The sequence below is a fragment of the Acipenser ruthenus genome, chromosome 16, assembly GCF_902713425.1.
Source record: "Acipenser ruthenus chromosome 16, fAciRut3.2 maternal haplotype, whole genome shotgun sequence".
Classification (NCBI taxonomy): Eukaryota; Metazoa; Chordata; class Actinopteri; order Acipenseriformes; family Acipenseridae; genus Acipenser; species Acipenser ruthenus.
In genome coordinates this window covers 7214877-7227215 of record NC_081204.1, presented here as the reverse complement: position 1 = coordinate 7227215, position 12339 = coordinate 7214877, and the positions used below count along the sequence as shown (strand labels likewise).

At 36.0% G+C, this 12339-nt stretch overlaps 2 protein-coding genes across 2 annotated transcripts in view; one reads left to right on the top strand and one right to left on the bottom strand.

Moving 5' to 3' along the window:
- The window catches only part of LOC117963408 (D-threitol dehydrogenase-like), a 25461-nt gene extending 16897 nt beyond the window's left edge, over nucleotides 1-8564 (bottom strand). The window contains exons 1-5 of the mRNA XM_058988641.1: nucleotides 8238-8564; nucleotides 5181-5370; nucleotides 4990-5081; nucleotides 2300-2536; nucleotides 989-1063 (exon numbers count right to left, since the gene is read on the bottom strand). Coding sequence (XP_058844624.1) covers nucleotides 989-1063; nucleotides 2300-2536; nucleotides 4990-5067 — 390 coding nt within the window. The 5' untranslated portion in view covers nucleotides 5068-5081; nucleotides 5181-5370; nucleotides 8238-8564. The remainder of the gene's footprint in view (nucleotides 1-988; nucleotides 1064-2299; nucleotides 2537-4989; nucleotides 5082-5180; nucleotides 5371-8237) is intronic.
- LOC117964007 (2-epi-5-epi-valiolone synthase-like) lies at nucleotides 8340-12339 on the top strand. Its single transcript, XM_058988640.1, has 5 exons — nucleotides 8340-8431; nucleotides 8964-9597; nucleotides 9873-10106; nucleotides 10299-10551; nucleotides 10745-12339. The coding sequence occupies exons 1-5, from the start codon at nucleotides 8376-8378 to the stop codon at nucleotides 10822-10824; spliced, it is 1257 nt and encodes a 418-aa protein (XP_058844623.1). The 5' UTR covers nucleotides 8340-8375; the 3' UTR covers nucleotides 10825-12339.

Sequence of the window (12339 nt, the reverse complement as noted above, 5' to 3'; positions counted from 1 at the left end):
TAGCTTTGATAGCTATCAGTTCTTCTGTTCGGAACCCTACCTGCCTTTTAAAAAATAAAGTAATACATAAGTGTGTAAAAATATGTTTATGTGATCTCTAGGGGTGTTTTAGTAAACCTTGATTATTACATTATCCAGAGAATTGTAGATTCATATAATACAGTGAATTGGATTTACCAGTAACATTAGTCTTCAGACATAAGTGTTATTATCTTACTATTGTGTCAATGTCCATTATAATCCAAACCTTTTAACTACATTAACAATTCCAATCTTAATGGAACAAGGACCCCTTGTGCCAATTCAGGTAGCCATTAAAGTATACCATTACCATATTTGTATATAAAATAGTGGTCTTTGTGCTCTGCAGCACATTTTAATTACTCAGTGCTCAACATCACTTCAATACAACACTGCTGTCAATCACCTTAAAGTGTAAAAGAGAAATGTCAAACAGAGTACAAAAGATAATTTACAACAAAATACAAAATACTAGCAATTGCAAATTTGACAGACTATTCTTACAACATTCACCTGTGCACTTAATGAGACATTCCTTAGAGATTTTTACTTGAAGGGATACAAGCCTCCTCCCAAACAAGCATACTCTTCTTACAGCCTGAAACACTTGGATGTTGGAACTAGCTCTGTGTTACACCTCAGGCAAGAATTATAAAAGCATTTTTTTTTTAAATGGTGTGTTATGCCAATAACATACTGCAGTAAACACATACAACTATGGGTAAAAGTTTTGCATTACCCTATAATAATTAACACATTTTGCTTCATAAAGCCGAATGAAGCCTGCTAAGCCTGTTACGTTAACATGTTGAATTACATTTTTTGTTTGTTTTAAATGATGTCGCAATCCTAAAATTCTAGGAAATACAAAACCTTTGGTAGCTGTGCAGAGCTAAACTAATGGGTTATAAAGGTGGCAGCTTTCTAAAATATTTAAAACAATGTTTGGTGTGTAGACATCTCCTACCTTCTGTTCTTTTTCTGCTGTTGCATTTGAGACTCTTCTAATTATGCTTATCCCATCTCGCACAGGTAGGATCACCTTTAAAAAGCATGATTAGACAAAGTCATCACTGGTATCTCACCCTACAATAGGAGTCTCAGCCTTGAGGAGCTGAGGTCCTCCTGTTTTACATTAACATTGATAGGGTCTCCCAAAGTGTGAAGAGAGGTCACAAAATAAGGATATTGATATAAGAATTTACAAATGCGGTTCCGTACTGATCTGTGGATGTTTTGTCAGCAGTTGGCTTCAGAAAACATTTACGACAATAAGTATAATGTAGAAAACACATTTTAGAAATCCTCTCTCTTACAGTGTAATTGGTTACACTTTTATAAGTGATCAGCATGTGATAGTGCTGTTTATGAAAAATACATGTACTGTTAACACAGATTAAGTGGACCTTGTTTCAACACTATACTAATACTACTATGCTATATTAAATACATAAAATACTAATAAGTATTCTGAACCAGTAAGAATAATGACAGAAGATGATACAAGGACATGTAAGAACAGCTATGGCCTATAGAATGAACTCATTTTGCTTCATAAGGTTGAATAAAACCTGCTGAATAATGTTACGTTAACATATTGAATTACACACTGTTTTGTAGTTTCCCAAAATCATGTTGAAATTTCTTTGATTACATAACGTTAAATAACATATCTAAGTATGCCTATATATATATATAGCTCAACCAAGAAGATAGTATTGGTGTCTCACAAGAAGCACGACTATACTGCTGACCTAATGAATCAGCAAGAATATTCTGTCCATATATAAACTGAATAGCCTTATTAGCCATTTATACAGATGTCCAGAGCAGCTATGTTAAACTATATTGTTAACTTCAGCTTAGTTATTCAAGTAAAGTGAAAATTAATATTACTTTAAATGGAATATCATAGGAAAAAAAAATCTGGATAACTTTAATATTCAATATGCATTTTCTGGTACCTTTTTAAGTAATGCAGTCCTTAAATCAGTATTAGAACTAGCAATATCTACTTCAACGTAGGGTATATTAGTAAGGGAATATGAGTAAAACATGTATTGTATTAATTGTTTGTTACACTAAGTTCAGCAGTCTTGCATGGAATTTTCCATGCTGTACGTCAAGGCAGGCTGTAACTGTCATTCAACTGCATCACAGGTACATGTGGGTGTGGTTAAACACTGCTGGGATTTGTGAAGTGTTCTGTGTTGAATATCTTACACTTCAGTAAGGGGAACTGTGTAGTGCACTGCCACCATGAAACAGTGTTACTGACCTGTTCTACCCGAGGATCATTTTGAACAGCTAAATTAAATTTTCTGAGGGCCAGGCTGTTCTCATGAGTGACATTCTCCAGAAAAACCTGCCCTTTGAATAAAGAATTATCCACGCAGATCACACCATCTGCTCGGAGTAAATTGTTGTCCAAGATACAATTGTAGTAGTTGATGTAGTTGACTTTATCAGCATCAATGAACACAAAGTCAAACTGTTCTCCAGTAGCAACCAACTCCTAAAAAAGAAAAAAAAGCCATTATTAGCTGTACCTGAACCTACAGAATAACCAGCTGTAGAAATTAAATATGTAATAAGCGTATATTAAATACATATAGTCTCTTTTAACTTAGGAAACCGGTAGGTCACCAACAGATGCAGGTTCCATGAAATGTAGGCAACTGTTTCTAATGATTTAGTTTGCCCAACAAGCCAGAACAGGTGATCAAGACCTACTCTAATAACAAGTTGAATCACCAGTTCTCAAGATATGAAAAAACTCTTCTTAAACAGGGAAACTGATTCCTCTCAATCCCAGCCCTGGTCATGAGATCAGTTCAATATTTAATTGCTAGTCCTGTGTGTTTTCTTTAGAGTTATCAATTTTACTGGAATGGCTACAGTGTAATTGTTCAAGGTTAAGTGTCTAGTAGCATATTCTACCAAGCAGTAACAGATGGAGGCTTGATATCCATCCCACTGAACACTATTAACCTCTTAGCAATGATGCTGGCAGTGAGGATGTCTTTCTGGGGGTTTATGTAAAGAAAAGCGCTACAGTATTGTAAAATGTGTGTACAGTTAATAAAGATTGGGTGTGAATTACGAGGGTGGGGTGGGAAGTAAACTTGAACTTTTATTGAACAATTAAAAATGATTGCAATAAAGTGGAGCAATTTGAATACAGTTGAAAGTACACTAGGATCTAAATATTTAAGAGAAAATATCAGTACTATTGGGCTGTATTAATAATTAAACCAAGCCTATTCCCCACAGTGGTAAGAACTGCGATGTACATTTTGACCATAATATAGAAAAGTTTTTAGTTTCATTATTTATACTTCAGTACTACTATCAATACAGGCAGGAGTGTGTTCATACTGCTCTATATATTCATAAATGATACATGACTGAGCACACTTTATAACTAGTGAAGCTTCCTCTCAGGGGATACTGGAAAGAAAATGCAATTTCTGATAATACTGGCTCATAGCAGCAAATACTTCCTACTTATCCCAGCTATTTCCAGCTATTCTGGACTGCTTTCTGAATTAACCTTTCATATCAATGGAGCAATTCTGCACACCAGAGGCGCCGACACAATTTCATGCATAATTTATTCACTCAGTTCAGTACTAAACATAAAGTCCTTGACTTTGTCAAGGTGGGTTTTGTTGGCTGAGCTCCCAGTCAGCGTTCAGACAAGGCAAGCATAAATTCGAATTGTGGCCTAGCCTCCTGGCCCTCACCAGCATGGACCTGAAACAATATGTATGTGTAAATCTGAAAACCGCACCGGTTCAAATCTCACAACAGGAAACGTACAGTAAGAATCTCTCATCATTGTTTTCAAGAATCTGCACTGGCTTTTCAGAACATAAAGCAAAGATAATGGAGATACAATACAAAAGAACAAGATTATATTCTGGCTCCTACATTCTGACACATTACAGTCCTCCTTTTTGCTTGTCAAACATGACCTTATATAATGTATAAAGGCTGTATACTGTAGTGACTCGCATATAATAGACGTTTAAATCATTCAAATATATACAGCATCTAGACATGCTATTTTGTTTTAAGACCAAAAGATCAACCAGGAAAGGGTTAATGTATGGCCTTAACCATGCGGACAAATGTCTTCAAGACCTGACCTGTCAGTAAGAATAAAACGTTTCATAAAAACAAATCACATATTTCAAAACATTGTGTAATACAACAATAAATGGAGTGTACAATATGTTATCACCCTCATGCTGTGTTGATTCAGCTATGAAACCGTAATCACATTACCTTAATACAGGAACATTGCTCTCCGTTGGGACGTAGGAAATATGTATGAAGAAAATGTATTGTATTTGCAGTATTTAGAAAATGTGCAGAGAACTGAAATCTTGTAAAAGATGTTTGACATTTCCATACATTTTGCTTGTCATGCTTCCATTAGCTAGAGTATATGAAGTTTTGTAATATACATAAAACTAGTATATCCAATTAGATTTTCAGTTGCAAAATGCTTTCCCAGGTATCATATTGTGCTAAGATGAAGAAAGTTCATGGTTTGCAGTTGCGACTTGCATTAATTCAGGTAAGCTGACCTTCTTAGAGCATTTCACCCAGAGCTTGAAATTCTCTCCCCACCTTCAACAGCTCATTTTCTCTCATTAACTAGCCAGCTGCCACACCTGTAATGGCCGACACACTTTGCTACTGTATGAGTGACATATGTTGGCCCCAAAGACACTTCTGAAGTGAAATGACCTAGGAAGTCAAAGTTTAACGTACTACCTGAAAGTAAAGACATGAAAACTGTGAGTGCTTTCTTTAAGCCAGTATGGTAACAGAGATCATTTTTCAAAATGAAAATAAGTCTTTGCTTTCACATGTGCGTCTTTTAAAACAGTAGGCTATAGGTTTAAGTAATCATGGGCATTGGCTAAATATATCCTTAAAATGGAAATAACATCTTACCTTCAACATGGCCAGTAATGCATTGTTTGGGAAGCTTAAACCTTGTTTTGCCATCTTTGTATATTTTGTTCCAGTCATGATCCATTGTTTTCCTTAAAAGGTCAACCAGTACATTTTTATAGGATACATTTTAGTAATTCTCAAGAAAATGGAAAGCACTTGAATGAATGATTCAGGAAGAAATGAGTTACCTGTAAAGAGCTGACAGATGTTCACTCTCCTGATCAGTCACATCTTCTAGATACGAGTCTAATCCGGACGCAATACTCAAAGCCTTCTGCAAGTAATTCGTCAGTTCTTCAGGGACATTGGGGTCCGCCTCTGCTATCTCTTTGGCTTTTGTTAAGTATTCTGCCACAAACTCCAGAGGAGTATCTGAAACTAGTGAAACAGAGCAGAATAAAATGGCAAGTGAAATGGTGAACATGTATTTCCATTTTTATTCTGCAATCAATGATCAAAAGAGAGACATACATTTTGATTGTGGCTTGCAACAGTAAACATGAAGCACAGCGAGTATCAGTAATGCAAGGCAAAAAGCATTTGCAGCATTGGGTGTACTGGAAATCGTTTCCCCCTGTGTAAACTGGCAGCTAGATAAGTTGTCATTTGGCATTCTTCCAAGCAGTTTGTAATGAGAATCAGAGATTCGTAAGCATTCTAAAAATAAATGGTTTGCACAAAAGTCTCTCCTTTTCAGAATGTATTGTTTTTTTGGTTTTCTTGCGATGCGTATTGGCATCTTCACGGACTACCTTTGCCAATGCCATATTCAAACACAATATTATCTTCCACAAAACCTTTCTTTTTTTTGTGACTTCAATTTACACATCCCAACGCAGATGATTAATTACTGCTGTGATTGCAGGGTAAATACTGAGATTTATCATGTGTTTGACAGTGTCTTATACAAAAGCTTTTTCTACACTGTAATCAATTATTTGTTCTGGAAAATAATTATACACGGCAGCAGCCTCCTTGTATAGCTCCTCTGCTTTTATAATGCTTGTAAACAATGCCCTAGCCCCTTATTAGACACAGGAGAGATATTGGACATACATATTGTTCTTTAGCTTTATATTTACACAACCGATTTATTGCCCACTTTTCATGGCTGTCCCTGTCATTCCCCACTAAGTTACAACACAAGAGGATTGAATTACATTTTATTTCCATGTGTATTCTGCAATCAATGGTCAAAATATACATTGATTTGATTGTGGTCTGCCACAAGCAAACAAATTGGAAGTGGAAGAATGCCACAGTTTCAAACAAATTTCATTTTCTAGGCCAAGTTGTATTCGATTTGTGAAAGTTATTTAGATATAGTGACTTCATCAGCCCAACCTGTGTGCAAAGGAAAATACAGTACTAACTTTTTATCATATCTGGATGAGTGGTTCTCAAGATAAAGCTAATATTATAAGTCTGACACGCAAACATAAATACATAATTATTTGCTAAAATGTAAAGAAAATCCATTCAGCCTTCTTAGATCACTTGCAGTTTACAGTATCTTGTATACTGCAGAAGGAAAAGCACAAGCAAAACATAATCCATGGCGATCAGATACTTGTCAATGTCTTTTTACAGTACCTATAGATAAAATTGTCCCCACCACTTCAGTGTCTTCTTTCTTGACATTACCAACCCGCTGCTTCCTTTAGTGACTAACATGCTTTGCAGCCAGTGACATGCTGTGATCCCCAAAACACTACAGAGGTGACCGAGGAGTTAAAACCATAACTACCTGAAAGTAAGGTACTGTATGCAAACCCTTGCATTTGTTTGCAACAGCTGTGCATATGCGATCTACATAGCAAATGGATGTCTGTGACAAGTCACTGAAAACTATGAAGTCAGTACAGTATGTCAAAATCTGAGATATGAGGTGGGGGTAGTGTTGCAGATCTACTAAGCACTCCTTATACAAAAGATATTTGTTTTAATTCTTTCATTCATGAAATATGTCAGAATCCTACAAGTTATATTCTTCTTTTTTGTGTGTGTTTTGTGCGAAGTGTAGGGGGCAAGTAGATTTTTGAGAAGGACAGTTAGATTTTTCTAGCATTTTGTCTTGGACAAGTTTTTTTTTTTTCAAAAATTGCACACCCCTGGTTAAAAGAAGTGCATATTCATGAGTATAAATCAGAATACAGGCAAACAGCCTGTCAAATCGACTGGTCAGCTGAAAATCTTGAGCTGCAAATCTCATTGGTTATGATGTGCTTATGCAACTTAACTCTCTCCGTCTTGTCAACCTGCTTAGGCTAATTTTATTGCTAAATGTGATTTTATAATTAATATCACACAAAACTGTACGCAGGCACTCTTGTCTTTTCGGTATTTGGATAATGACATCATTTTTAAAATGATTTGTTTGATATATTAGGATTTAAAACTAAGTATAGTGTCTACAACAAATATTCTGGCATTGTAACATTTGTTTGAATGTTACAAAGAAAAAGCTGCTTATCTGCACTGTACAAAATCACACAGGTCCTGCAAGTGTAGAACTTCAGGTACTCAAGGTTCTAGAATAGTATCTTTTTCAGAAAAAAAAAACCTGTTAACTAAACTTTTGTATTTAAATAAACAAAATATAATAATTATCTCATGTATTTTTTCTTCAGTTTGAAAAACTTTGGGTAGATATTGTTTAGTAGCAGTTGTTTAGATATTTAAAAATGTAAGTGTGCCATATGGACAGACACGGATCCTCACTACAGCCCCAGATTCTGGTACTCTAAATAAGTAGTGTTAAACAACGTCCCTAGCAAGTTTCATCAGAATTGGATAAACATTATATACACGCAAATCTCTGCTAGACTGAGAGCATTTGTATCAAAAGCAAGGCTCGAACCTTCGATTTTACTAATTTGAATAATTTACTGGTGACGTCACCATAGCTACTTGTTTGTACTTGATTGAAAATCCTGTTACCTGTAAGCCATATAAATGGAACAAAACATTCATATGTAGTTTAAAAATACATTATGTAGAACAGTAATCACGTTTTTATAATTTAAATAATAAATAAAATAAAATAAAATACACATTGTTTATTTACACGTAATTGATGCTGCTTACGCGTAAACTTGCATTGCGGCAGCACTAACTGCAGCGGATTTAGGCAAAACAAATTTAACAGCCACCGCTCCAAGCAGATTACCAGTCACAGTCACATTTTACAACTACTAAAAACAAATAATAATAATAATAATATGAATTTACGATTGTAAACTGACCTCAGAGATTGGTTGTGCCTCTATGATACATCAACAGTCGCTTGCACAGTTTGCATTCAACTTGTTTTTGGTAGTCTTGGTATTTAACAAAAAAAATCCAAAACAGCAGAGGGGTTTCGAGACATTTCTTTCACAGAGATGGCGAATGAAGAAATTTGCCTCTGGTTAACACGAGCTGGAGGGACGGACAGACGGTGCTCAGTTTTTTCAAAACTAAAATTATTAGTGTTATCGTACATTTTGTATGTTTCGAACATATTCTACCATAGCACTTCTCTTACACGGTTTTGTACACTAGGTATTCAGTACATATTGTAGCGTGCACGGGGGAAGGCAGCAGTAGGGCTGGTAGGTGACGTAATCACACATAAAGACATAAACCCGACATACGCTCCTTGCAAAGGAGACGGCTCTTTTGAACAGCGGTATCGGCGCTATGCTTTAGTGCGAGAGGCCTCGGGTTTGCGCCTGCCCTCCACTTGTGTGGATTGCCTCGCTCTGTGTGATGCGCCTGCCTGTGTTAACCGAGATAGCTGCTTTACTGAAGCACCTACAGTAGAATATCAATTATACATCCACTCATAACAACAGGCCAGTAAACTAACCAAAAATACTTTATGCCTATTTGTAGTTAGGCCTTTTTTGTGGAGTTATCATTCACAGTTGAAATAATTACTACAGATTTGACTGTAACAACAAGGCTTGTGGATTTTTGTCTTTTATTAGCTATGAATCTACTTCGGAGCAAGGGAAGTCCTGGACAATTGTGAGCCCCATCTACTTCAGGTATAAAGTAGTAGAGTCCCAAAACCTTCTGGAACCTGGCAATGACACGTTACTTACTGGTCACTTAAGAGATCCTGGGCAACTGGATGCCTTCCGCAGCAGCACAAAGCCCATCAAACGCTTTGTTGTCATTGACGAGACTGTTAACCAACTCTATGGTCCTCAAGTAAACAGTTACTTTGAGGCCAGAAACGTTAATTATAAAATCCTTCCTCTCCCTACCACAGAAGAGAACAAATCCATGGAGCTGGTGATGAAAATCCTGAAAGAGCTCCACAGCTTTCTCATCAGCAGACACACAGAGCCCATCATTGCAATCGGCGGAAGGGTGTGCTTGGACATTGTGGGATTTGCAGCCTCTCTGTATAGGAGGCACACTCCCTACATTCGGGTGCCGACAACACTGCTGTCTTACGTTGATGCCAGCGTGGGGGCCAAAACTGGAGTGAACTTTTCTCAGTGCAAAAACAAGCTGGGAAGCTACATCCCTCCTGTAGCCACTTTCCTAGACAGGTCGTTTATCCAAACAGTGCCACGTCGTCAAATCTCCAATGGTCTGGCAGAGATGTTAAAGGTATAGACTGTTAGGAGTTAAGTTGTAAGAGATGTGTTATTTTACATTAGGTCATAGTCAGTATCAAGGAAAACGTATAAACATGGCTGATCTGTAGTGGTCCTGTCAATGTTTTACTGGAAATAAGAGGGGTTATCTCAAACACATACCCTTGTCTATATGGATATACATTTTACATTTACAACTTTGAAATAAACAGACAATGACAAATTCGATAGTCTTAAAACCTTTTTAAAGTACTGATGTTTGGGATTGATCCACTGTTTCTCTTTCAGATGGCACTCATGAAACACAAAGGTTTGTTTGAGTTGTTAGAGAGCCATGGAAAATTCCTGTTGGATACCAATTTCCAGTCCTGCAATGGTTTGTTAGACCACGGGTGTGTTGCTTTAATGACTTCAAGGATTGCAATAGAAACCATGCTGGAAGAGCTAGCCCCAAATCTCTGGGAAGATGACCTGGACAGATTGGTTGATTTTGGCCATTTGATAAGCTCAGAATTAGAGATGGTAGGTTCCAGAAGGTTTAGATTGAATCTTTCATACATTATTTTAAAAAAATGCTTTCATTTATGACTGTCCCTCTAACATATACATGTATATGTAGTGTCTTGTATATTTTCATTTGTAATTATAAAACCTTTAGCTTAATAACTGACATTTTTCTTGAGTATCACATACATTCGTTCTATTTCCTTTCAGAAAGTACTGCCAACATTAATGCACGGAGAAGCGGTCAATATTGACATGGCATACATGACGTACGTGTCCAATGACAGAGGCTTCTTGACCACTGCAGAGAGAAATCGCATTATTCAGTGCATGAAGAACTTGGAGCTTCCAGTCTGGCACCATGATTTCAGTCTAAACCTGGTGAAGAAATCCCTCAATGAACGCCTGAAGCATTCTGAAGGACTCCAGAGAATGCCCTTACCGACTGGTGTGGGAACCACAGGTACACATTCATATAAACAGGCAATTTTGTATTTCAAGTGGTATTACCTACAATACAACTGTAATACATAAAGCACTATTCCATGTTAGTGTGTCTTTTACCGATATGATAACGTGTTTTTAATGTTTCGTATTTTTTTGCAAATGCAGATGACTGACAAAAAATATATACATTTATTTTTATTGTTTTCCAGAAATTTTTAATGACATAGATGATGAAGTCTTAGAAAGATCTTTTAAGAAATGGTGCGAGGACCTGAGCACTGAAGAATAAAAAGATGTATGTGTCACAAAATGTTTTTGATCTAAATACCACCTTCCTAAATACCATTCTACAATAATCCTGGTTTCATTTTCTATAGAATCTTGTGATGGTTTTCCACAAATGATTTTTAATCTCATTACATTGAATAAAAGACTGTAGAAAATCTGATTTATGAATTTTAGGGCAGCATTATTGAGATCCACCACTGTTTACTTTATATCATTAAAATAATCCCCTTTGTACTTTAATTAATTTATTAAATCAATCCTAATGTCACCAAATCATGCAATATTAGTATTAGGCTTCCGTTTGCAATAAGTGTAATTTAACGTAAATTGGGTTTTAAACAGCAAACTTAAATATATTATTCTTAGGTTCAGTGTTTCTGGAATTTGACAACTGCACACTTTTCTTTCTAAATTAATATATCATTTCCTACTAAATAAGTTTGCAGGTTTCCTAGGTCTGTTCCAATTTTAGAGTCTTGAATTTCTGTTTCCAGGTATTTAACTTGCAAATAGCACCACCTGGTGGCCATATAGTTTGGGGTTATTTTAAAGGGAAAGTAAAATACAGAATTTCTGCAATCCTAGACCTGCTGTTATCCTAGACTTATGCTACATTTATTAAAAAAAAGCCCAAACACTCACAATCCAAAACAGCACTAGAGTGATATCCATATGCGATACTGTGATGGTTTTGAATGCATCCATTGATCACAATGCAGTAAAGTCTACTAGTAACTAGAATGCCCTTTTATTAATCTAGGTTTTAAGCTAGCTCCTGAAACAGGAGTCCCGCTGTGTTTTTATCTCTGATGTTTTTTACATGCACCACATGCATAACCCTGTAGCAATATGCCCAGAATGAATTTAATAGTGCAAGCAGGGATTCATTCATTTATTCTCACAGGAAGGATATTTATATAGTATGCTACCTTGGGAATCTTTTATATTAATTTAAAAAGAAAAGGACTTGAAATCTGCTCACCTAGAGCGTAGCAACGTGCAAGTCATGCTGTATTAAATACTTCTCAGGGTTCAATTAACTAGAATAGCCTGCATTATGCAAATCATATTATGCATTCTCAAGGGAAATTTCCCAGTCCATTCTTAAAAACTCACCACAAGATGGCAGACTTTATTGCTGCAGACTTTATTGCTGCAGCCTTTAAAAATGAAAATATTTATTTATATATTTTTGAAATATATATATTCTCTTTTTCTGCATTGTACCATGACAACTCCAATCATCTGTTTGCCAAGAAACACTAATAATTGTAATATTCCGTTTTTTATATTTATAAAAAGGTATGAAATGTTGTGCTAATAAGCAAAGATTAGTGCAACACTGCACCGCACAGCAGTATATACAACCAAAAAAACATTGAATGTTAATCTGTGAAGATTATTTTACACTTCCAGTACATATATACTGCAATCATTTCACCACCATCTGCAAACAACACAGCTCTTCTATTTAAACTAGTATTGATTACCCATGTAGTCTTCTGAAACGGACAGC

What these genes read in the sequence shown, in the direction of transcription:
- LOC117964007 (XM_058988640.1), top strand. Translation starts at nt 8,376, where the DNA reads ATGGCGAATGAAGAAATTTGCCTCTGGTTAACACGAGCTGGAGGGACG. An exon ending in GTCTGGCAGAGATGTTAAAG is followed by an intron (nt 9,598 to 9,872) that starts GTATAGACTGTT and finishes TTTCTCTTTCAG; the next exon opens with ATGGCACTCATGAAACACAA. An exon ending in GACTGGTGTGGGAACCACAG is followed by an intron (nt 10,552 to 10,744) that starts GTACACATTCAT and finishes ATTGTTTTCCAG; the next exon opens with AAATTTTTAATGACATAGAT.